Genomic DNA, 26,660 nt, shown 5'->3' with positions numbered 1-26,660 from the left:
CTGTATCAGACTGTACAGATCCAGCAGAAAAGGTTCTCAACATACAAGGTCACGCATTCAGTAAAATGTGCGCTGGACCATGTTTTAAAAGGTATCAAATATCTATAAATCTCAACTTACACAAGTCATCAGATTGTCTAAACCTTCAGCCTTCAAAACTCTGATATTAACTTGAAAGATTGCGCCCCCCCCCCACAGGATTTTTAAAAAATATATAAAATAACACAAGAACAGGAATCCATTTCAAAACAACCTTTTGTTATCAACAGGATTAAAAGCCATACAATAGTATAAAGTGCCATCAAAAAATGTGTTCGATACATTTTCACATGTAAATAAAAAATTTCATGATAAACTGTATTTATTTTCAATAGATAGAAGTTACAAAAGTTACCTCACACATTAAAATATGACAATTTGGTGTTTTATTTTGTAACAACGTGGTTCAAAAATAATTCCTCTCATATGAACAATTAAAAAGGTCAATAGGTTCTGTATCCACTTTAGTGCTTCCAAAGCACATCGTGGAAAATCCACTGCAAGGCCTCACCCTCCTCATGGACTGGAACACAATCGAGGAGGAATGAGCCACAAGTGAACTTGAACAAGTCTGCAGACAAAACAGTAAAGTGAGTCTGAGGTAGATGGCTTCTTCCCCATATTTAATTTTCAGTTATTTTCTTTTTAAATAAAATACTCACATTTTCTCCCCCCTAGTGCCTGGTTCGTGTGCCAAAACAAAAAAATGGCACCATATCTGTAGAATGCAGAAACGCAGCCCCAGACAAAAGCCTCCACAATAACAGAAGAGTAGGTACAATGTGGAGGAATATGGACATTATCCGACTCTTGCTCCACACATTTTAGACTCAGCACATCAGAGTAACAGCCGCTGCTCGCAATACCAGTAAAACTCTTCAAACAATCCAACAAAGCTTCTGTTCCACAAGCCCTGTTGGCCCAAGATGCACTTCCGAGAGGAGCAAATGCCACTGGGAGAAACGATGGTTAAAGCAAGCAAGTTACAAGCGTTCATGCGCTGTATACAGATTGACAGGGAAGTACATTCCTGGTCCACAGTCCACGAGTTGAACTATCTGCTGTTGACATGGTTGATCTGTGGTGACAAAGACCTTGAAATAACATCTTCTAGTACTCTTTCTAGTTGCTGTATTAACACTCGCCTTTTAAACCTAGGGGACAAAACCAACAGCCAGAATCAGAACATGGGAAGAAAAGACCATTACCGTATCAGTTTCACTCCACCCACAGTCTAGATCAGTTTATGTAATGAAGAACCCATTCTTCACTCGTGAACCATGAAGCACACTGGGGTAGAAAGTGAATTCTATCACCAGCATAAACTGGATGGAATGCAGACCAAATTCAGAAATTCCCTTCAGCCCAACAATTTTGGACACAAAGCTAGTATTTACTCAAGATGGCTAACCGGGGGGGGGGGGGGGGGGGGGGGGGGGGGCACGGTGGCACAGTGGTTAGCCCTGCTGCCTCACGGCGCTGAGGTCCTGGGTTCAATCCCAGCTCTGGGTCACTATCCGTGTGGAGTTTTCACATTCTCCCCGTGTCTGCGTGGGTTTCGCCCCCACAACCCAAAGATGTGCAGGGTAGGTGCATTGGACATGCTAAATTGCCCCTTAATTGGGGAAAAATGAATTGGATATTCTAAATGTATTTTTAAAAAGGCTAACGGAATGCTACCCTTTATTATGAGAGAAATTGAGCATAAAAGTAACAGGGAATTGGTGAGATTGCATCCCAAATATTGGCCGCGATCGAATGGCTACGTTGCACATGAAAAGCAGCTCGCCGTGGTGCAGCGTGACCGATAGAAGCTGCAAAACCCCGCTCCCGGAATCTACCCGACTTGCAACGCCTCACGAGATCCAACAGGACCTCACAAGACGTTGGGATATAAATCCTGGCCATTGTGAGTGGGATCACGTTTTGGCAAATCTGCATATTAAAGCGAGACAGCTGGTCTTACTTCAATGTGCAGTTTCCCGATGTATCCGAAGCATTTAGATCTATTCCTTTCACCTTGGAGACCTGGGGCGAGTGCCATTCAGTACTGGTCTCCACACTTGTGGGAGTCTCTCAGGGTATCGGAGGCCCCAGGGTGATATTCTGGCATTGCTGGTGCCATCTGGGCATGCTGAAACTGCCAGCCTGGCACTGCCAAAGGAAACACGCGGCTAAACGCACTCAATATGGGACTTTGCTCCCATTTAATTAAATCAAGCCCATTGTCTGCAGTTTGGGTCTCCGTATACAAGGAAGGATGTAAATGTATTGGAGGTGGTTGAGAGGAAATTCATTATACTGATATCTGGAATGAGCAGTTTGTCTATTCAGGACAGGTTAGACAGAGCGGGCTTGATTCCACTGGTGTTTAGAAGAGCGAGGGGTGACTTCATTGAAGTTTATAAGATCCTGAACGGTCTTAGAATCATAGAATTTACAGTCCAGAAGGCCATTCAGCCCCTCAAGTCTGCCCCGGCCCTTGGAAAGAGCACCCCACTTAAGTCCACACATCCACCCAATCCCCGTAACCTAGCAACCCCACCTAACCTTTTTGGACACTAAGGGGCAATTTATCATGGCCAATCCACCCAATCTGCACATCTTTGGACTGTGGGAGGAAACCGGAGCACCCGGAGGAAACCCACGCACACACGGGAGAACGTGCAGACTCCGCACAGTGACCCCAAGCCGGGAATCAAACCTGGGACTCTGGAGCTGTGAAGCAACAGTGCTAACCACTGTGCTACCATGCCACCCACTCTTGACAAGGTGGACGTGGAAAGGGTGTTTCCTCGTGTGGGTGAGGCCAGGGCGAGGGGGGCACCGTTTCAAACCGAGGATCGGCATTATAGGGCAGAGATGAGGAGTAATATTTTGTCTCAGAGGGTTGGCTGACTTTGGAAACTCTGCCTCAGACGGCAGTGGAGGCGGGGTCATTGAATATTTTTACATCAGAGGTAGATAGATTCTTGCTAAAGAGGATCTAAGATTATCGGGGGTGAGGTGGGAATGTGGAATTCGAAATATAAACAAATCAGACATGGTCACATTGAATGGCGGAGCAGGCCCAAGGGACCAAATGGCCGACCACTGCTCCTATGTTGTATGCCCACATGTACATAGAACATTACAGCGCAGTACAGGCCTTTCGGCCCTCGATGTTGCGCCGACCTGTGAAACCCCACTAAAGTCCCTCTACACTATTCCCTTATCGTCCATATGTCTATCCAATGACCATTTGAATGCGTTTAGTGTTGGTGAGTCCACTACTGTTGCAGGCAGGGCATTCCACGCCCTTACTACTCTCTGAGTAAAGAACCTACCTCTGACATCTGTCCTGTAACTACCTCCCCTCAATTTAAAGCTATGTCCCCTCGTGCTGGACATCACCATCCGAGGAAAAAGGCTCTCACTGTCCACCCTATCTAATCCTCTGATCATCTTGTATGCCTCAATTGTAACGTCCATAACATCTTGTACGTCCATAACATTGTGCAATCATCAGCAAACTTCCCCACTTCTGATGTTATGGTGGAAGCAAAGATATTGATGAAGCAGCTGATGATAGTTGGGCCGAGGGCACTACTCTGCAGTGATGTCCTGGAGCTGAGATGATTGACCTCCAACCACCACAACCATCTTCCTTTGTGCCGGGTATAACTCCAACCAGCGGAGGGTTTTCCCCGATTCCCATGGACTCAAGTTCTGGGTTCGGGCTCCCTGATGCCACACTGGGTCAAATGCAGCCTTCATGTCAAGGGCAGTCACTCTCACCTCACAGTGCACAAAAGGTTCATGATAATGGTTCCAGGAAGAGCAGACAGGGAGATATTGCTGAAAACTGCGGGACTGGTGGCCTGAAGTGCATGTTTTAATACAAGAGTATAAAAGGTATGGAAGGTGAACTTAGAGCTTGGAACTATGATGTTGTTGCCATTAAAGAGACCTGGTTGAGGGAAGGACAGGATTGGCAGCTAAACATTCCAGGATTTAGATGTTTCAGGCGAGACAAAGGGGGATGTAAAGGGATGGAGAAGTTGCGCTACTGGTTAGGGAGAATATCACAGCTGTATTGCGGGAGGACGCCTCAGAGGGCAGCGAGGCTATATGGGTAGAGATCAGGAATAAGAAGGGTGCAGTCACAATGTTGGGGGTTTACTACAGGCCTCCCAACATGCAGCGGGAGATAGAGGAGCAGATAGGTAGACAGATTTTGGAAAGGAGTAAAAGTAACAGGTTTATTGTGATGGGAGACTCCAGGAAGGCTTCTTAAAACAATATGTAGATAGTCCAGCTAGGGAAGGGGTTGTACTGGACCTGATATTGGGGAATGAGCCCGGCCAAGTGGCAGAAGTTTCAGTAGGGTAGCATTTCGGGAACAGTGCCCACAATTCAATAAGTTTTAAAGTGCTGGTGGACAAGGATAAGAGTGGTCATAGGGCGAATGTGCTAAATTGGGGGAAGGCCAATTATAACAGTATTAGGCGGGAACTGAAGAACATACATTGGGGACAGATGTTTGAGGGTAAATCAACATCTGACGTGGGATGCTTGCAAATGTCGGGTGAAAGGAATTCAGGACCGGCATGTTCCTGTGCTGTGCTGAAGGATAAATACGACAAATTTCAGGAACCTTGGATAACGAGGGATATTGTCAGCCTCGTCAAAAAGAAAAAGGAGGCATTTGTCAGGGCTAGAAGGCTGGGAACAGACAAAGCCTGTGTGGAATATAAGGAAAGTAGGAAGGAACTTGAGCAAGGAGTCAGGAGGGCTAAAAGGGGTTACAAAAAGTCCTTCGTAAATAGGGTTAAGGAAAATCCCAAGGCTTTTTACACGTACATAAAAAGCAAGAGGGTAGCCAGGGAAAGGGTTGGCCCACTGAAGGACAGGCAAGGGAATCTATGTGTGGAGCCAGAGGAAATGGGTGAGGTACTAAATGAATACTTTGCATCAGTATTCACCAAAGAGAAGGAATTGGTGGATGTTGAGTCTGGCGAAGGGCGTGTAGATAGCCTGGGTCACATTGAGATCCAAAAAGACGAGGTGCTGGGCGACTTGAAAAATATTAAGGTGCATAAATCCCCAGGGCCTAATGGTCCCCAGAATACTGAAGGAGGCTAGAGAGTAAGTTGCTGAGGCCTTGACAGAAATCTTTGGATCCTCACTGTCTTCAGGTGATGTCCCGGAGGACTGGAGAATAGCCAATGTTGTTCCTTTGTTTAAGAAGGGGAGCAAGGATAATCCAGGGAACTACAGGCCGGTGAGCCTTACGTCAGTGGTCAGGAAATTACTGGAGAAAATTCTTCGAGGCAGGATCTACTCCCATTTGGAAGCAAGTGGCCGTATTAGCGAGAGGCAGCACGGTTTTGTGAAGGGGAGGTCGTGTCTCACTAACTTGATAGTTTTTTGAAGAGGTCACAAAGATGATTGATACAGGTAGCGCAGTGGATGTTGTCTATATGGACTTCAGTAAGGCCTTTGACAAGGTCCCTCATGGCAGACTGGTACAAAGGTGAAGTCACACAGGATCAGGGGTGAGCTGGCACGGTGGATACAGAACTGGCTAGGTCATAGAAGGCAGAGAGCAGCAATGGAAGGGTGCTTTTCTGATTGGAGGGATGTGACTAGTGGTGTTCCGCAGGGATCAGTGCTGGGACCTTTGCTGTTTGTAGTAAATATAAATGATTTGGAGGAAAATGTAACTGGTCTACTTAGTAAGTTTGCAGACAACACAAAGGTTGGTGGAATTGTGGATAGCGATGTGGACTGTCAGAGGATACTCCAGGATTTAGATCATTTGGAGACTTGGGCGGCGAGATGGCAGATGGAGTTTCACCTTGCATTTTGGAAGGTCTAACACAGGTAGGGAATACACAGTGAATGGTAGAACCCTCAAGAGTATTGACAGTCAGAGAGATCTAGGTGTACAGGTCCACAGGTCACTGAAAGGGGCAACACAGGTGGAGAAGGTAGTCAAGAAGGCATACGCATGCTGGCCTTCATTGGCCGGGGCATTGAGTATAAAAATTGGCAAGTCATGCTGCAGCTGTATAGAACCTTAATTAGGCCACACTTGGAGTATGGTGTTCAATTCTGGTCGCCACACTACCAGAAGGATGTGGAGGCTTTAGAGGGGGTGCAGAAGAGATTTACCAGGGTGCTGCCTGGTATGGAGGGCATTAGCTATGAGGAGAGGTTGAATAAACTCGGTTTGTTCTCACTGGAATGACGGAGGTTGAGGGGCGACCTGATAGAGGTCTACAAAATTATGAGGGGCATAGACAGAGTGGATAGTCAGAGACTTTTTCCCAGGGTAGAGAGGTCAATTATTAGGGAGCATAGGTTTAAGGTGCGAGGGGCAAGGTTTAGAGGAGATGTGCGAGGTAAGCTTTTGACACAGAGGGTAGTGGGTGCCTGGAACTCGCTGCCGGAGGTGGTGGAAGCAGGGACGATAGTGACCTTTAAGGGGCATCCTGACAAATACATGAATAGGATGGGAATAGTGGGATACGGATCCCGGAAGCGTACAAGATTTTAGTTTAGACAGGCAGCATGGTCGGGGCTGGCTTGGAGGGCCAAAGGGCCTGTTCCTGTGCTGTACTTTTCCTTGTTCTTTGAATGAGGATCTTCAGTTATGAAGACAGTTTGGAGACTGTTCTCCTTGGAAGAGAAGGTTGAGAAGAAGTTTGATAGAGATAATGAAAATCATAAGCAATGTGGACAGGGTAGAGGGAGTAAATTCCCACTGGGGGAAGTATCAAGTTAACAACAACAATAATAATAATAATCTTTATTAGGTGTCACAAGTAGGCTTACATTAACACTGCAAAAAAGTTACTGTGAAAGTCCCCTAGTCGCCACACTCCGGCGCCTGTTCGGGTACACAGGGAGAATTCAGAATGTCCAAATTACCTAACAAGTCTTTTGGAACTGTGGAAGGAAACTGGTACACCCGCAGGAAACCCACACAGACACGGGCAGAACATGCAGATTCGATGGGCTGAATGGCCGCTTTCTGTACTGTAGGAATTCTATGATTTCCTCCATTACCATCTCGGTCGATGTGGACCTCGAGGATAAATATGCACTTACCTAGCTGCTTCTTTGATCGTATTCTGAATGAAATTCCTCTGAATTTCCAGAGGACCTTCAATATCCTCCAGTAATCTGAAGAGTCTGTCATAATCTGAAATTTAAAAATAGTCAACAATTTAGCAAGACGAATGCTTTGTGAAAACGAAAATCGCAAAGATTTCTGCCAAAGTGGTGTGGTATATCAATTCCAAAGTTATCACATTATTTACTGCTGCATTTTAAAAAATTTATTTTATCCCGTTAAGGTCATTCATGAAAATTCCTGAAGGAGGGCAAGGTGGCGCAGTGGTTAGCACTGCTGCCTCATGGTGCCATGGATCCGGGTCCGGCCCCAGGTCACTGTTTGTGTGAAGTTTGCACATTCCCCCCCGTGTCTGCCTGGGTTTCACCCCCACAACACAAAAAACAAAGATGTGCGGGGTAGTGAATTGGCCAGACTAAGTTGCTCCCGAATTGGAAAAAAAGGATTTGGGTTCTCTAAATATATATTTTTTTAAAACGGATAATTCCCTAGCCAAGAGGTTAAGTATCAAACCACATCTCAGATAAGGCCTATTTGTGCAGGGACATGAGTGGCGAAATGAGTGGTCCATCTTAGCAATACCTACCGGCCAAAGCAAGACAGCAGACCTGGAACACTATCTATTTTTGCAATATGATATCAGTTAAATATTTGAAAATGCACAAAGACCACCTGCCAGATTTTTGTTTTTTCCAGAAGATTGCTGCGCAAGTACATTCCATAATGCCAAACATGCTAAGTGAGCACCAGTTTTATTATCTGCTTTAGCATCACAAAAGGCAGTGGTACAAATATTTTCCAGCTTTCCTTTTCTCTTGTGTTTTGGTCACAAGCAAATTTCTCATTGACATGTTAGGTTAGGTGGATTGGCCATAATAAATTGCCCTTACTGTCCAAAAAGGTTGGGTGGGATTACTGGGTTATGGGGATCAGGTGGAGGTGTGGGCTTGGGTGCTCTTTCCAAGAGCGGGTGCAGACTCGATGGGCCGAATGGCCTCCTTCTGCACTGTAAATTCGATGGTTCTATAATAAACAAACAACGTTATTTCCCACCCGAACGACTCTCCAGGGTATTCCTCCTTTGGTTTGCATCTCTTCTCGTTTCAGTGGAACTCATGAAGCTTCCTTAAGCAGGTCGCAGAATCCCAACTCTCAGGATGCACGGGGGCAGAGGGAAGTGCAATGGGCATTACTAATAATAACAATCGCTTATTGTCAAAGGTAGGCTGCAGTGAAGTTACTGTGAAAAGCCCCTAGGCGCCTGTTCCCGCGCTGTTGGCATTGTTCTGCATTACAAGCTAGCTGTTCAGCCCTCTGTGCTAAACCAGGACATTGGTGCTGATTGGGTGAAAGGACAGTAAACCTTCTCAGCTGGAAATGACCGAGTGGGAATGTGCCAATGAATGGAGAAGCGTTTCATAAGCGGGGCCAAGAGAAGCTGAAGAAATAGCCGGCCAGGCCAGACAGAGGCTTCAGGAAGGTGGTTTGGTCAATGTGCTCAGCCACAAATAGTGCAATATTAAGGTGGCTTTTGATTGGCTTCCAGGATACATAATGATATTTTGCTGTATGTAATTTTTTTCTGCATTCTTTTTGTTGTGAAAATGCAGCTATTTAAGTATATTTAACATACTTTGACACTTACTTCTCCCTGGTTTACGAATCTCCTTCATAACTCTAATCCTGAGTTCAACATTGTTCCCCTCCACTACTGGCTGAACTTGCACTCTATCAGCGATGGCCAAAGATAAGCCTGGATTGCTTTCTAGGGCCACATCCGTTTCATCATCAGTCTCAGATGAGCTTTCTAAAGAGTCTCTCATCACCATATCTATCCCACGTTTATGATCAAGTACATCCTCAGCCACATGATTGAGCTCTGGGACAGCCTGGAAGTCACTGGGCAGCGGGCTGTCCGCTGTCGAGTGATCAGACGTTGTTGCAGCTCCGTCTGGGGAAGTTCCCAGTACATCTTCAGCCAGTTTCTCTGATGGTTGCCAGTCATCCATCCTCTTCTCTCCACCCACATCTACCAATGTAATGCTATTTAAATCTAAATGTGAAAGAAAAAAAAAAGCCATTGAATAGTTCCAACAATCAGTACAGCAGTTGTAAATACCTTATTAACAATGAAAAGAAAATCCCAGGCATATTTGCAAACTGCTGCTTTCCACTGGTACTGTGTGATGGTGGGACTGTCCACCATGTACACTAATCATAATGGCAGAGCACCAGACTTTTAATCTCAGGGCCATGGATTCAAGACCCATGTTGGGGTCAGTTAGCTCAGTTGACTAGACAGCTGGTTTGTGATGCAGAGTGACAACAACAGCGCAGGTTAATTGCCGTATCGGCGGAGGATATCCATGAAGGTTACCGTTCTTGACCTTGCCACTCGCTTGAGATCTGGTGACTCTCAGGTTAAATCACCACCAGTCAGTTCTCAAAGGGGGAAGAGCAGCCTATGGCCCTGGGGACTATGGCCACTTTCATTTTCATTTCACAATAATGGTCAAAGAGCAACGTCCATCCCTCTACTATTTACTTACACTAGTCACAATTTACCTTTAATCGGCATCTGCACTGTTCCCACACACACAATCCCACCTTCACCAGAGACAGAATGTTTGGACTATTGGTGGCAACAATGCTGCTCACACTGCCTCCCACAGTTAATCTTCCCCTCCTCCACTCACCTTCCCTCCCTGACCCAGGACACCCCTCCTCCATTCTCGCACCTCCCTCCCTGACCCAGGACACCCCTCCTCCACTCACCTTCCCTCCCTGACCCAGGACTCCCCTCCTCCACTCTCGCACCTCCCTCCCTGACCCAGGACACCCCTCCTCCACTCACCTTCCCTCCCTGACCCAGGACTCCCCTCCTCCACTCTCGCACCTCCCTCCCTGACCCAGGACACCCCTCCTCCACTCTCGCACCTCCCTCCCTGACCCAGGACACCCCTCCTCCACACTCACCTTCCCTCCCTGACCCAGGACACCCCTCCTCCACACTCACCTTCCCTCCCTGACCCAGGACTCCCATCCTCCACACTCACCTTCCTTACCTGACCCAGGACTCCCCTCCTCCACAATCACACCTCCCTACCTGACCCAGGACACCCCTCCTCCACACTCGCACCTCCCTACCTGACCCAGGACACCCCTCCTCCACACTCGCACCTCCCTACCTGACCCAGGACACCCCTCCTCCACACTCACCTTCACTACCTGACCCAGGACACCCCCTCCTCCACAATCACACCTCCCTCCCTGACCCAGGACACCCCATCTCCACTCACCTTCCCTCCCTGACCCAGGACTCCCCTCCTCCACAATCACACCTCCCTACCTGACCCAGGACACCCCTCCACACTCACCTTCACTACCTGACCCAGGACACCCCTCCTCCACAATCACACCTCCCTCCCTGACCCAGGACACCCCTCCTCCACACTCGCACCTCCCTGCCTGACCCAGGACACCCCTCCTCCACAATCACACCTCACTCCCTGACCCAGGACACCCCTCCTCCACACTCACCTTCCTTACCTGACCCAGGACACCCCTCCTCCACAATCACACGTCCCTCCCTGACCCAGGACACCCCTCCTCCACTCTCGCACCTCCCTCCCTGACCCAGGACACCCCTCCTCCACACTCACACCTTCCCTCCATGATCCAGGACACAAGTTAAAAATGTTCCATTGAGGGAGTGAGAAATGCCATTCATATGAACGTTTGCTGAGACATTGCTATAGTTTCTAGATCTTTGCACAATGCTATAGTTTCTAGATCTTTGCACAATGCTATAGTTACTAGATCTTTGCACAATGCTATAGTTTCTGGATCTTTGCACAATGCTATAGTTTCTAGATCTTTGCACAATGCTAGTTTCTAGATCTTTGCACAATGCTATAGTTTCTAGATCTTTGCACAATGCTATAGTTTCTAGATCTTTGCACAATGCTATAGTTTCTGGATCTTTGCACATTGCTATAGTTTCTAGATCTTTGCACATTGCTAGTTTCTAGATCTTTGCACATTGCTATAGTTTCTACATCTTTGCACAATGCTATAGTTTCTGGATCTTTGCACAATGCTATAGTTTCTGGATCTTTGCACAATGCTATAGTTTCTAGATCTTTGCACAATGCTATAGTTTCTGGATCTTTGCACAATGCTATAGTTTCTGGATCTTTGCACAATGCTATAGTTTCTGGATCTTTGCACAATGCTATAGTTTCTGGATCTTTGCACAATGCTATAGTTTCTGGATCTTTGCACAATGCTATAGTTTCTGGATCTTTGCACAATGCTATAGTTTCTGGATCTTTGCACATTCATTTTAGACTTGGAAAATCATTTGAGAATGAAATTATGCCTAACTTAAGAATATAAGAAACAAGAGCAGGAATAGGCCATTTGGCAATCATGACTGTGGCCGTAACTCAATTTTCCTGCCCCATAACCCTTGTTGATCAAAAGCCTAACTCAGTCTTGGACACATGAATAACCCAGCCTCTATTGCTGTCTGGAGTGTAGAATGCCAAAGTCTAGCACCGTCACAGAAGAAATTCTTCCTCATCTTAAAACCTTTTGTTTTGAAAGTGGCTCCTTTCCAACACAAGAACGTGGGTGACCCTTCCAATTTCCAACCAATTGGCAAGTGTGACAATTTCAGGGACGCAAACACCGATTGCCTTCATTCTGCAATGTTTATTGTTACTAGTTTCAGTCAGACTGGCAAACCTCTACCAGGTTCAAAGATACCACAGCCTACCCAAGTGCTGCAGTGATGTGTGTGGATTTACCTTTATGCACTGTGACAGGTTTTACAGGGCTTGGTTGGGGTGGGGCTCCTGGACTTGAAGGAGGTCCCTTTCCTCCGATGTGATTGATAATAGGTGGAGTTGGAGGTCGCCGCAGCAACGGTGACATGCTCCGCCTTCTCTTCAGCGATGCAGGCGTGTTGGATTCTCCAGGTCGTTTGAACTTGTTCTGTGGCCCTGCCACAAACTCATCAGCCTCATCGATCATCATTCCCTGATTGTTAAAGCAAACAAAACACACAAATGAAGTGATAAACTGTTGTTAAAGTTGATGAAATCCTCATGAGGAAACAAAAACTGGTCAGCCTGGTTTCATTCTGCTGTAACATGTTATTTTGCAGGTGTTTAACAGAGTGACAAATTGTATTGATCGCATTCTGAAAAGGCAGCCGAGCTAACAATAGGTGAACACCGAGCATGATCCAGGCAATGCAGCACATTGCTGGGGCCTAGCATTGAAGGACAGCTCTGTCAGATGTAAGGAGGCCATGCACTCGTTGCTGTGAAGCAGCTGAAGGAAGGGTCCAACTCAGATTAAAGGTCTTTAACAGGCCAGGAAGACGACAAGCGTACACGGCCAATAGGTAGCATTTGTGGGCAGGGCAGCAGCTGGGTAATCAGAATGGCCTTGGGTCCCCTGCACATCTTTAGGATACCACACAAAACCACACCCTGGAGCACAAGTTACAGTCTAATGTGTGGCAGAATGGAGTTCATTTATTTGAAGTGTAAAATTGAAACATCTCAGCCTGAAGTTTCATTTACACCCTCTGCCCTGTACATTCCCCACCACCCTCCCAACTCCATTTGTCCCATTGTTCCACTATCCATGGCTGAGCCTCGAGTCCCCACGCTCAGGAATTTTCACTCCACTCAGTCCCCAATATTAACAGCTTACTTCTATGGCTGTACGCTTGGTTACCGCGTCTAACTCTTGCTCGGGTTCCGTGGACATGCTGTGTGTGCAGTGCAAGTGATTGCAGATAGAAGAACAACATGCCACAGCTTATATTTGGTAGCAACACACGTGTCCTGCAGGCTGCACCGCAGTAGATCCATGATCAACGTTATTCATCAGCTAGTTTGTTCAGCCTTAAACACTCAGTAAGGGATCCCAGCACTTAGTTTCAAATCCAATTATGCACCTTCAAGCTCGTCTCTCATGTGATCTTCAAAACTTGCACCATCTCACAGTAACAAAAACTCATGCAAACTTGCAGAATAACCTGTCGCCCACATTGCTGTGGTTGCCTACCTTCTTGTCCTGTTTGAATGGATTGCCAAACGTATGGAGCCGTTTGGGTTGGTCTGGGTCAATCTCACGAAGAGGAGAAGGCAAAAGTTTCAGGTATTCTTGATAGTTGCCCATCTGTGCCACAGGAATGCTGTGTAGATAATCTGCAATGAAATGAAAGCTGGTATTAGCTGCTTGTAGATTCGGAAAAGCACAGTAACAAAATTATGAATACATGTCTGTTTGTTGTACTGATTAACATTCAATTCCTACACCGCAGAAAGAATAACACCCTGATTATATTCATTCATTCACTCTCGGGACCTGGGCATTTTATCAGAAAAGCAGCATTATGCCAAGTAACATATTCCAATTTATTCCCCAGTTAAACAAAACATACAGTGGGGTGAAGCTCCTCCGGGGAGGCTATCCAATCAGCTGACTTAGCAGCAGAACCTCGGTTACACCAGCTGATCAGGAGAATCCCCAATGACATTCGCTGTGAATGTCAGCACTCGCGCTGAGTTATTCTTAGTGCAACGTGTGGGGTTTGTGGAACACAAAATGGGTGAGGAGTGCACTTAAATTTCTAAGAATGTTGGGACTTGTAGAGTTCTAGCCAGGACAGAAATGAATGTTCTTTTAAACACAGCAGCTGGAGAAGAACAAAACCAATTGTTCCATAACCAATAACGGTTGGAAAATGTTTCATAAAGAAGAACGTCAGATTGTATAATGTGCCCAGACCGTTCTCACTGGAACGAAGGAGGTTGAGGGGTGACCTGATAGAGGTCTACAAAATTATGAGGGGCATAGACAGAGTGGATAGTCAGAGGCTTTTGCCCAGGGTAGAGGGGTCAATTACGAGGGGGCATAGGTTTAAGTTCCAAGGGGCAAGGTTTAGAGGAGATGTACGAGGCAGGTTTTTTTACACAGAGGGTAGTGGGTGCCTGGAACTCGCTGCCGGAGGTGGTGGTGGAAGCAGGGACGATAGTGACGTTTAAGGGGTATCTTGACAAATACATGAATAGGATGGGAATAGAGGGATACGGACCCAGGAAGTGTAGAAGATTTTAGTTTAGACGGGCAGCATGGTCAGCACAGGCTTAAAGGGCCGAAGGGCCTGATCCTGTGCTGTACTTTTCTTTCTCCTTTGTTCTCCTCTACTGTCCCACTTGTTTCCCTTCCCTCCTTCTGACTTTAACAACTTGATCATAACCAAATTATCTCCAGCAAGTTTATTTTACCCGAGAGGCATCCACCATTGTCTTTCCTCCTCAACCCTTAGCGTCATCACCCAAAACATTGAGTCAGCTCCCACAGAAACTCTAACACCACCCAAACCTACCCCTTCACCACTTTGCTTGCCCTCTTCATGGTCTCTATGCTGTCAAACTGCTTATCCAAGTGTGACCAGAGATACCCTCCCCCACAGGATGAGACACAAATATGTTCTCTTTTTCCTGTCACCAGCAGAACCAGCAATATCATAAGACTCCTCTGCCACTAACTGAGTTGTTAAACGGAATATTTCAGCTATTTTGCAGTTTTAATGGTGGCTCACTTTCATGCTCCTTACCTTCATCTTGTCCACGGATCAGTTTCTGGGTTCTTTTAAGCAGATTTGATCTCATTCTAGTTAGCTGGTCTAGCAGGCTCCGGCGAGGAATATCGTAGGCATTCCTGTAAGTCTGAGGCTTCACATCCTAGTTTTGAAGATAAGGCCATTTTTAAATCCAAATACAATTTCAATCAAAATACTAGGGGAGATGGTGGCACAGTGGCCATGTGATTGGACAGGGAATCCGGAGGCTCAGGCCATGTGATTGGACAGGGAATCCGGAGGCTCAGGCCATGTGATTGGACAGGGAATCCGGAGGCTCAGGCCATGTGATTGGACAGGGAATCCGGAGACTCAGTGGCCATGTGATTGGACAGGGAATCGGAGGCTCAGGCCATGTGATTGGACAGGGAATCCGGAAGCTCAGGCCATGTGATTGGACAGGGAATCTGGAGGCTCAGGCCATGTGATTGGACAGGGAATCCGGAGGCTCAGGCCATGTGATTGGACAGGGAATCCGGAGGCTCAGGCCATGTGATTGGACAGGGAATCCGGAGGCTCAGGCCATGTGATTGGACAGGGAATCCGGAGGCTCAGGCCATGTGATTGGACAGGGAATCCGGAGGCTCAGGCCATGTGATTGGACAGGGAATCCGGAGGCTCAGGCCATGCTCAGTGGCCATGGGTTCAAATGCCACAACCGCAGTTGGTGTTTTTAAATTAAATTAATCAATCAAATCAGTCTGCAATCGAAAACTAGTCTCAGTAATTATGACCCTGATGCGAACATCAACTGTCTTAAAAATCCATCTGGTTCACTCATTCACTTTCAGGAAGGAAACTTGCTGTCCTCATCTGGGGCCTCCATATTCACACCAATGATTTTAAAAACACATTTTTACGGGCTGTATGCGTCGCTGGTTAGACCAGCATTTGTTGCCCATCCCTAATTTCCCCTGAGAAGATGGTGATGAGCTACTTTCTTGAATCGCAGCAGTCCCTGAGGTGTAGGTACATGCATAGTGTTGTTAGGGAGGGAATTATTCCAGGGTGTTGCCCCAGCGGCAGTGAAGGAACGTTGATATATTTCCAAGTCAGGATGGTGAGTGACTTGGAGGGGAACCTCCAGGTGGTGGGGTTCCCAGGTATCTGCTGCTCTTGTCCTTTTAGATGGTAGTGATCGTGGGTTTGGAAGGTGCTGTCTAAGGAACCTTAGTGAGTTACTGCAGTGCATCTTGTAGATGGTACACACGGCTGCCACTGTTTGTTGGTGGTGGAGGGAGTGAATTTTTGATGAAGGGATGCTAATTAAGTGCGCTGCTTTGCTCTGGATGGTGTCGGGCTTCTTGAGTGTTGTTGGAGCTGCACTCATCCAGGCAAGTGGGGAGTATTCCATCACACTCCTGACTTGTACCTTGTAGATGATAGATAGGCTTCATGGTATCAGGAGGTGAGTTGCGTGACACAGGATTCCCAGCCTCTAACCTACTTTTGTAGCCACAGTATTAATTTGGCTAGTCCAGTTCAGTTTCAGGTCAATGATAACCCCCAGAAAGAATGTAGTGGGGAATTCAGCGATGGTAATGCCATTAAATGGCATGGGACGATTGCTTGATTCTATCTTATTGGAGATGGTCATTGCCTGGCATTTGTGTGGCACAAATGTTACTTTGTCACTTGTCAGCCCAAGCCTGGATATTGTCTACAAATTCTACATTTACATGTGGACATCTTCCACCTGCGTAGGAGTGGAAATCAGTATTAGTAGAGAAATGGTTTTGGGGAAATTAATGGGATTGAAGGCGGATAAATCTCCAGGGCCGGATAATCTACATCCCAGAGTGCTTAAGGAAGTGGCTCTAGAAATAGTGGATCCATGTCGTCATTTCCAAAATTCTTGGAATGGTTCCTATAGATTGGAGGGTAGCTAATGTAACCCGCTATTCAAAAAGGGAGGCAGCGAGAAAACGGGGACGTGTAGACCAGTGAAGCTAATGTTGGTAGTAGGGAAGTTGCTGGAGTCAATTATCAAGGATTTCATGGCACAGCATTTGGAAAGCAGGGGTGTAATCAGACAAAGTCAGCATGGATTTACAAAAGGAAATTCATGCTTGACAAATCTGGAATTCTTTGAAGATATAACTAGTAGAGTTGACCAGAGAGAACCGGTGGATGTGATTTATTTAGACTTTCAGAAGGTTTTCGACAAGGTCTCACAGCAGCTTACTATGCAAAATTAAAGCGCATGGGATTGTGGGTAGTGTCTTGAGATGGATAGAAAGCCGGTTAGCAAACAGGAAGCAAAAAGTTGGAATAAATGGGCCCTTTTCCAATTGTCATGCAGTGACTGGTGGGGTACCGCAGGGACCTGTGCTCGGACCCCAAATGTTTATATTATATATTAATGATTTGGACGAATGAACTAAACGTATCATCACCAAATTTGCAAAGTCGGGTGGGAGTGTGAGCTGTGAGGAGGATGCAGAGATGCTTCAGTGGGATTTGGACAGGCTGAGTGAGTGGGTACACGCATGGCAGATGCAGTATAATGTGGATAAATGGGAGGTTATCCTCTGATTTGATTTAATTTATTGTCACACGTATTAGTATACAGTGAAAAGTATTGTTTCTTGCATGCTGTACAGATAATGCATACCGTACATAGGGAAGGAAGGAGAGACTGCAGAATATAATGTTACAGTTATAGCAAGGTGTAGAGAAAAGATCAACTTAATACGAGGTAGGTCCATTCAAAAGTCTGATGGCAGTAGGGAAGAAGCTGTTCCTGAGTCGGTTGGTACGTGACCTCAAACTTTGGTATCTTTTTCCTGACGGACGAAGGTGGAAGAGAGTATGTCTGGGGTGCGTGGGGTCCTTAATTATGCTGGCTGCCTTTCTGAGGCAGCGGGAATTGTAGACAGAGTCAATGGATGGGAGGCTGGTTTGAGTGATGGATTGGGCTACATTCACGACCTTTTGTAATTTCCTGCGGTCTTGGGCAGAGCAGGATCCATACCAAGCTGTGATACAACCAGAAAGAATGCTTTCTATGGTGCATCTGTAGAAGTTGGAGAGAGTCGTAGGTGACATGCCAAATTTCCTTAGCCTTCTGAGAAAGTAGTCGTTGGTGGGCTTTCCTAACTATAGTGTCGGCATGGGGGGGACCAGGACAGGCTGTTGGTGATCTGGACACCTAAAAACTTGAAGCTCTCGACCCTTTCTACTTCGTTCCCATTGATGTAGACAGGGGCATGTTCTCCACTACGCTTCCTGAAGTCGATGACAATATCCTTTGTTTTGTTGACATTGAGGGAGAGATTATTGTCGTCGCACCAGTTCACCAGATTCTCTATCTCATTCCTGTACTCTGTCTCGTCATTGTTTGAAATCCGACCAACTACTGTGGTGTCAAGAGCAAATTTGAAAATCGAGTTGGAGGGGAATTTGGCCTCACAGTCATAGGTGTACAAGGAGCATAGTAGGGGGCTGAGGACACAGCCTTGTGGGGCACCGGTGTTGAGGATGATTGTGGAGGAGGTGTTGTTGCCTATCCTTACTGATTGTGGCCTGTGGGTTAGAAAGCTCAGGATCCAGTCGCAGAGGGAGGAGCCGAGGCCAAGGCCACGGAGTTTGGAGGTGAGTTTCATAGGAATGATGGTGTTGATAAATAGGAGTCGGACATAGGTGTCTTTGTTATCTAGGTGTTCCAGGGTAGAGTGCAGGGCCATGGAGATGGCGTCTGCTGTGGACCTGTTGCAGCGGTAGGCGATCTACTTTGGTAGGTGAGTGACACTGGCAGAACCCAAACTGAGTGTCCATGAACAGATTATTGCTGAGTAAGTGCCGCTTGATAGCACTGTTAATGACCCTTTCTATTACTTGACTGATGGAGAGTAGACTGATAGGGCGGTAATTGGCCAGGTTGGATTTGTCCGGCCAATTTTCTACATTGCCAGGTAGATGCCAGTGTTGCAGCTGTACAGGAAGAGCTTTGCTAGGGGCGCGATGAACTCTGGAGAACAAGGCTTCAGGAATATTGTCCGGGCCCATAGCTTTTGCAGTATCCAGTGCCTTCAGCCGTTTCTTGATATCAAGAGGGGTGAACCGAATTGGCTGAACCGAATTGGCTGAAGACTGGCATGTGTGATTCTGGGGACCGCTGGAGGAGACCGAGATGGATTATCCACTCGCCACTTCTGGCTGAAGATTGTTGCGACTATCTCACTTTTCCACTGATGTGCTGGTCTCCTCCATCATTGAGATTGGGAATATTTATGGAAACTCCTCCTCCAGTGAGTTGTTTAATTGTCCACCACTATCCGTGACTGGACGTGCCAGGACTGCAGTGCTTAGATCTGATCAGTTGGTTGTGGGATCGCTTAGCTCTGTCTATCGCTTGTTGCTGATATAGTTTGGCATGCAAGCAGTCCTGTTATGTAACTTCACCAAGTTGACACCTCATTGTTCGGTATGCCTGATGTTGCTCCTGGCATGCTCTCTGCACTCTTCATTGAATCAGGGTTGATCCCCTGGCTGGGTGGTAATGGGGGGAATGGAGGTTACAGATTGTGGTCGAGTACAATTCTGCTGCTGCTGATGGCCTACAGCGCCTCATGGATGCCCAGCCTGGAGTTGATAGATCTGTTCTTAATCTATCCCATTTAGCACGGTGGTAGTGCCACACAACACGATGAAGGGTATAGTCAATGTGAAGATGGGACTTTGTCTTCACAAGAACTGTGCGGTGTTCTCTTATGGACAGATGCATCTGAAGTAGGCAGTTTGGTGAGGAAGAGGTTGACTATGGTTTTCTCTCGTTGTTTCCCTCACCACCTGTGGCAGACCTAGTCTAGCAGCGATGTCCTTGAGGACTCAGCCTGTTGTGACAGTACTACAGCTATCAAGTGATGGACATTGAAGTCCCCTACCCTAAGTCCTTTCCACCCTCAGTGTCTCCTTCAATTGGTGTTCAACATGGAGGAGTACTGATTCATCAGCTGAGGGTGGCCGGTATCAGGGAAGAGGTTTCTTTGCCTATGTTTGGGGTCCTGAAACGATATTGAGGACTCCCTCCCGCCTGTATCCCATTGTGCCACCAGCTCTGCTGGGCCTGTCCTGCTGGTCCCCAGGACATACCCAGGAATGGTGATAGTGGTGTCTGGGATCTTATCATAAGATATGATTCTGTAAAGATACTATGATGACCATAGTATGGCCTGGTTAATCTGTCAGACAGCACTCCAAATATTGGCACAAGCCACCAGATGTTAGTAAGGAGGACTTATGCAGGATTGATAGTGCTGGGTATGACTTGTCGTTTCTGGTGCCTAGGTCAATGCCGGGTGGTCCATTCGGTTTCTTTCCTTTTAGATTTCGTAACGGTTTTGATAATAATAATAATAATTGCTTATTGTCACAAGTAGGCGTCAATGAAATTACTGTGAAAAGCCCCTAGTCGCCACATTCCGGCGCCTGTTCGGGGAGGCCGGTATGGGAATTGAACCCACGCTGCTGGCATTGTTCTGCATTACAGGCCAGCTGTTTAGCCCACTGTGCTAAACCGGCCCCAGATACATCCAAGTGTCTCACTCAGCCATTTCAGAGGGAATTTAAGAGTCAACCACATTGCTGTGGATCTGGAGTAACATGTCGGCCAGACCAGGGGAGGGCTGGAGCTTTCCTTCCCTAGCGGATAGTGGTGAACCAGATGGGTTTTTATGGTCATCATTGGACGTTTAATGCCAGATACTTATTGGATTCAATTTCCACCATGTGCCATGGTGGGATTGGAACCCGAGTCCCTGGATCACCAGACCAGTGACAATACCACTACGACACTTTACTGCCCTCTGAAGTTACCCAGCAAGCCATTCAGTTCAAGGGCAATTAGGGATAGACAATAATGGATACATCTCATTGAAGCATCAATTTTAAAGAAGTTCCCTTCATTAACGAGGCAATGGAACCCCTGATACTCTGCAAAAAGAACATTTCATTTTTTGTTCAACCACGTATACTAACTCAAAGCTATTATTCACCTTGCTTAGGATTGCAATCTGAAAGCCAGCAAACTCCTTCATGCTTAGTTCCATAGGCCTGAGGGGGGCTTCTCCTGTGATTCCTTGCAGCAGTTGCTTGAAGTCTCTGCGATGAGCCAGAGATAGAACACTGGATTGGTTTTTAACTTTGATTCCCACCTCTTGTGGGGTCTTTTTCCCAACGGATGCAATTATACGGTCTGACTCTATTTTGGCCTGAAACACAAATCAGCTTTCTATTAATATGAAAGTAAACTTCTGTGGATACTAGAATCTGAAACAAAAACAGAAAATGCTGGACAATCTCAGCAGGTCTGACAGCCTCTGTGGAAAGAGAAGGGAGCTGGCGTTTCCAGTCTGGATGACTCTTTGTCAAAGTTGGAGAGAGCTGGAAATGCGGTCAGATTTATACTGTAGCTGGGAGGCGGGGCAAAGGTATAGAACATAGAACAGTACAGCACAGAACAGGCCCTTCGGCCCTCAATGTTGTGCCGAGCAATGATCACCCTACCCAAACCCACGTATCTACCCTATACCCGTAACCCAACAACCCCCCCCCCCCCTTAACCTTACTTTTTAGGACACTACGGGCAATTTAGCATGGTCAATCCACCTAACCCGCACATCTTTGGACTGTGGGAGGAAACCGGAGCACCCGGAGGAAACCCACGCACACAGGGGGAGGACGTGCAGACTCCACACAGACAGTGACCCAGCCGGGAATCGAACATGGGACCCTGGAGCTGTGAAGCATTTATGCTAACCACCATGCTACCCTGCTACCCAAATGTTGCCCTTCATTGCGAGAGATTTTGAGTATAGAAGCAGGGATGTGTTGCTACAATTATACAGGGCCATGGTGAGGCCACACTTAGAATATTGTGTGCAGTTTTGGTCTCCTTTTCTGAAGCAGGATGTTCTTGCTCTCGAGGGAGTGCAGCGAAGGTTTACCAGACTGATTCCTGGGATGGCGGGACTGTCATAAGAGGAGATCGACTAGGTTGGGATTGTTCTCGCTGGAGTTCAGAAGAATGAGGGGGGATCTCATAGAGACTCATAAAATGCTAATGGGACTAGACAGGGTAGATGCAGGGAAGATGTTCCCAGTGGTGGGTGTGTCCAGAACCAGGGTTCAGTCTGAGGATTCAGGGTAAACCATTTTGGACAGAGATGAGGAGACATTTCTTCAAAGTGTTCTCCCACAAACAAATCTCACACTTGGCCTGGTTCATTACCCAGTACCAAATCCAATGTGGCCCCCCCTCTTGTCGGCCTATCCACATATTGTGTCAGGAAACCCTCCTGCACACACGGTACAAAAACTGCCCCATCCAAACTGTTCGACCTATAGAGGTTCCAATCAATATTTGGAAAGTTAAAGTCACCCATGACAACTACCCTGAGACCTCCACACCTATCCATAATCTGTTTTGCAATTTCTTCCTCCACATCTCTATTACTATTTGGGGGCCTATAGAAAACTCCTAACAACGTGACCGCTCCTTTCCTATTTCTAGCTTCAGCCCATATTACCTCAGTAGGCAGATCCCCTTCGAACTGCCTTTCTGCAGCCGTTAAACTATCCTTGATTATCTACCCATCCAGATGCCTCTTAAATGTTGCTAATGTGCTGCTTCCACCACATCCTCTGGCAGCGTGTTCCAGGCACCCACCACTCTCTGCGTGAAAAACTTAACCCGCACATCTCCCTTAAACTTTCCCCCGCTCACCTTGAACCTGTGCCCCCTTGATCGGCACTTCCACCCTTGGAAAAAGCTTCTGACTTTCCACCCCGTCTATGCCTCTCAATTTTGTAGACCTCTATCAGGTCTCCCCTCAGCCTCCATCTTTCCAGTGAAAACAATCTTAGCTTACTCAAACTCTCCTCATAGCCAACATCCTCGAGACGAGGCAACATCCTGGTGAACCTTCTTTGCACTCTCTCCAAAGCTTCCATGTCTTTCTGATAATGTGGTGACCAGAACTTCAATGCAGCCTAACTAAGGTTTTATACAGCTGCAACATGATTTACCAACTCCTGTACCCAATGCTGATGAAGGCAAGCATGCCATATGCCTTCTTAATCACCTGGAGTTGCCACTTTTAGGGAACTGTAGACCTACACACCCAGATCCCTCTGTATGTTAATGTTCTGAAGGGTTCTGCCATATACAGTATAATTCATACCTAGATTTGATCCTCCAAAATGAATCATCTCGCATTTGTCCGGATTAAATTCCATCTGCCATTTCTGTGCCCAAGTCTCCAATCTATCTATCTGTTGTATCCTCTGCCAATCCTCGGCACTATCAGAATCTTTGTGTCATCTGCAAACTTACTAATCAGACAACCCACAATTTCTTCCAGGTCATTTATATATACAACAGATATCCCAGCACTGAACCCTGCGGAGCACCACTAGCTACAGATCTCCATTCTGAAAAACGCCCTTCCACCGCTTTCTCTGTCTTCTATAACCAAGCCAGTTCTGTATCCATCTAGCCAGCCCACCCCAAATCTCATGTGATTTTAGTTTTTGTACCAGTCTGTCATGTGGGACCTTGTCAAACGCCTTTCTAAAGTCCACATAAACTACATCCACAGCCCTTCCCTCATCAACTTTCTTTGTCACCTCTTCAAAAAACTTAATCAAGTAGGTGAGACATGACCTTCCCCGTACAAAATCATTTTCCTCCAAAAGTCCATATATCCTGTTCTTCTGTATTTTTTTCAAAAGCTTCCCCACTACTGAGGTCAGGCTCTGTAATTTGCTGGATTGTCCCTGCTTCCTTGCTTGAACATTGGCTATTCTCCAATCCTCTGGAACCTCGCCTGTGGTCAAAGAGGATGTGAAGATATCTGTTAAGACCCCAGCGATTTCTCCCCTTGCCTCCCGCAGTAACCTGGGATAGATCCCATCCGGCCCTGGGGACTTGTCTACCTTATTTTGATATATTGATATTCTCAAGAGCGTTGTTCACACACCTATCCCTGACCTCAACATCCGTCATGTCCTTCTCCCTAGTGAATACCGATACAAAGTACTCATTCAGGATTTCACCCACTTCCTGTGGTTCCACACATAACCTTCCTCCATTGTCCTTGAGTGTTCCTACTATTTCTCTTGCTACCCTCTTGATCCTAATATATGCATAAAAAGCCTTGGGATTCTTGGGATGTTTGCTAAAGACATTTCATGGCCCCTTTTAGCCCTCCTAATTCCACGTTTAAGTTCCTTCCTACTGCAGAGAGTGGGGATAAAGGGGTCCCTTTCAGGATGGCAGCCGATGACTAGTGGTGTACCTCAGGGGACCACAACTTTTCACAATATACATTAATGATCTGGAAGAAGGTACTGAAGGGACTGTTGCTAAGTTTGCAGATGATACAAAGATCTGTAGAGGGACAGGTAGTATTGAGGAAGCTGGCGGGCTGCAGAAGGACTTGGACAGGCGAGGAGAGTGGGCAATGAAGTGCCAGATGGAATACAATGTGGAAAAGTGTGAGGTTATGCATTTTGGAAGGAGAAATGGAGGGATAGACTATTTTCTAAATGGGAAGATGTTTAGGAAATCAGAAGCACAAAGGGACCTGGGAGTCCTTGTTCACGATTCTCTTAAGGTTAATGTGCTGGTTCAGTCGGCAGTTAGGAAGGCAAATGCAATATTAGCATTCATGTCGAGAGGGCTGGAATACAAGATCAGGGATGTACTTCTGAGGCTGTATAGGCTCTGGTCAGACCCCATTTGGAGTACTGTGAGCAGTTTTGGGCCTCGGATGTCAGGAAAGATGTGCTGGCCTTGGCCAAATTTTTCTTATCTGTTCCTGGCCATTTTGAAGGCCGCTCGCACTCGGCATTATTAAAAGCCGGCTGCTGCGGCTGTTGCGCAATCGGGAGCGCCGCGACCCTCCGGACACCCACCTGCAACCCACCCACGGGTCGCGCCCCCGGGTTTGCCAATGCCTGGGCTAAAGGGATCAAGGGATATTGGGGTGGGGTGAGGTGGGGTGGGGAGGTGATGGAGGCAGGATCAGGGTATTGACCTTGATGATCAGCCATGACCATAATGAATTACGGAGCAGGCTGGAAGGGCGAATGGCCTCCTCCTGCTTTTATTTTCTATGTTTCTGTGTTTTGCACAAACTCATTGGAACAGTAGCTAAGCAGAAAGTGTCAAAGGATACTAGGTAAGGATACTAGGTAAGTTGATATGAAGGGGGCTATGATGGCATGGGGCTAGGTAGGTGATCATGGACTGACATAGAAGGTATGAGGGGCAATGATTATCAATTGGCATAGGCTGGCAAAAATGGGGCATAAGAAATGTGTGGCAGAAGTCAGGGTTGAAGGGATGTTTGTGTTTTCTTACTTTAAACATAGTGCTGAGGCAGGTCTGGCACCCAACCCTCATCCACACCCATCAGCCTGCACACTTGTTCTGGAGTCGTCTGCTCCGCCTGTTATTTCAGCCTGCCAACATCCCCCCACTGAAAATCCAACCTGTGGGATGCCATTTTGAAAAGTTGGGATCGCCAAGCTGGGAAATCTTGACTCTTCAATGCCACCCAGTGGACGAATATAATAACAATAATAACAACATTGTGACAAGTAAGCTTCAATGAAGCTACTGTGAAAAGCACTTAGTCGCCACAGCCCGGCACCTGTTCGTGCAGGCTGGTCCGGGAATTGAACCCGCGCTGCTGGCATTATTCTGCATTACAAGCCAGCTGTTTAGCTCACTGTGCTAAATCAGCCCATAATAATGTTTTATTGTCACAAGTATGAAGTTACGTGAGAAGCCCCTAGTCGCCACATTCAGGCGCCTTTTTAGGTAAGCTGGTACGGGAATTGAACCCGCGCTGCTGGCCTTGTTCTGCATCACAAACCAGCTGTCTAGCCCACTGTGCTAAACCAGCACTTGGAGGAAATCGGAGCACCCAAAGGAAAGCCATGCAGACACAGGGAGAACGTGCAGACCCCACACAAAGTGACCCAAGCCAGGAATCGAACCTGGGACCCTGGCGCTGTGAAGCATCAGTGCTACCCACTGTGCTACCAACATCTGGGCCCATGACTCTTACATCATTCTCAGATATTTCTATTTGTGCTATCAATTCACCCATCTTTTTACGAAAGCTGTGAGCATTCAGATAAACAATTCTTTAATTCTGTCTTTTTACCTATTGCCCTATTCTGAACTTTTGCTACTGCACGCTTATATATTTTTTATTCGTTCATGGGACATGGGTGTCGCAGGCTATGCCAGCATTTATTGCCCATCCCTAATTACCCTGGAGGGGGCAGTTAAGAGCCAACCACATTGCTGTGGGTCCTGAGTCACATGTAGGTCAGAACAGGTAAAGACAGCAGGTTTCCTTCCCTAAAGGACATTAGTGACCCAGATGGATTTTTGCAACAATAGACAAGGGTTTTCATGGTACTCATTCCGGATTTTTACACTCTGTTCCTGCCGGCTGCATGTATTACCTATTTTGCTGCCCTCTTCTTTGAAGAGGTAACCAGTACAGTCGACAAGGGGGAGCCAGTCGATGTGGTATATTTGGACTTACAGAAGGCGTTTGACAAAGTTCCGCATAAGAGATTGTTGTGCAAAATTAAAGCGTATAGGATTGTGGGAAATGTATTGAGGTGGATAGAAACTGGTTGGCAGAGAGGAAACATAGAGTAGGGATTAATGGGTCCTTTTCAAATTGGCTGGCAGTAACTAGTGGGGTACCACAGGGATCGGTGCTGGGACCCCAGCTAATCACAAAATGTGATTTAGATGAGGGAACAAAATGTAACATTGCAAAGTTTGCAGATGATACCAAGTTGGGT

General features: G+C 46.7%; 1 protein-coding gene across 3 annotated transcripts in view; it reads right to left on the bottom strand.

The window, feature by feature from the left end:
- Positions 1-237: 237 nt before the first annotated feature.
- Positions 238-26,660, bottom strand: part of ints6l (integrator complex subunit 6 like) — a 115,000-nt gene continuing 88,577 nt past the window's right edge. For 2 of the 3 annotated variants that reach the window (XM_038775275.1, XM_038775276.1), the window contains 7 exons: positions 20,822-21,037; positions 14,802-14,928; positions 13,244-13,386; positions 11,971-12,202; positions 8,805-9,212; positions 7,135-7,228; positions 238-1,193 (listed from right to left, as the gene is read on the bottom strand). In XM_038775275.1, coding sequence (XP_038631203.1) covers positions 1,094-1,193; positions 7,135-7,228; positions 8,805-9,212; positions 11,971-12,202; positions 13,244-13,386; positions 14,802-14,928; positions 20,822-21,037 — 1,320 coding nt within the window. In that variant the 3' untranslated portion in view covers positions 238-1,093. The remainder of the gene's footprint in view (positions 1,194-7,134; positions 7,229-8,804; positions 9,213-11,970; positions 12,203-13,243; positions 13,387-14,801; positions 14,929-20,821; positions 21,038-26,660) is intronic. The other variant, XM_038775278.1, reaches the window with a different exon arrangement.

This window comes from Scyliorhinus canicula, chromosome 17, assembly GCF_902713615.1.
Source record: "Scyliorhinus canicula chromosome 17, sScyCan1.1, whole genome shotgun sequence".
Lineage (NCBI taxonomy): Eukaryota > Metazoa > Chordata > Chondrichthyes > Carcharhiniformes > Scyliorhinidae > Scyliorhinus > Scyliorhinus canicula.
Note: the sequence above shows the minus strand (reverse complement) of the source record. Positions and strands in the feature narration are given on the sequence as shown.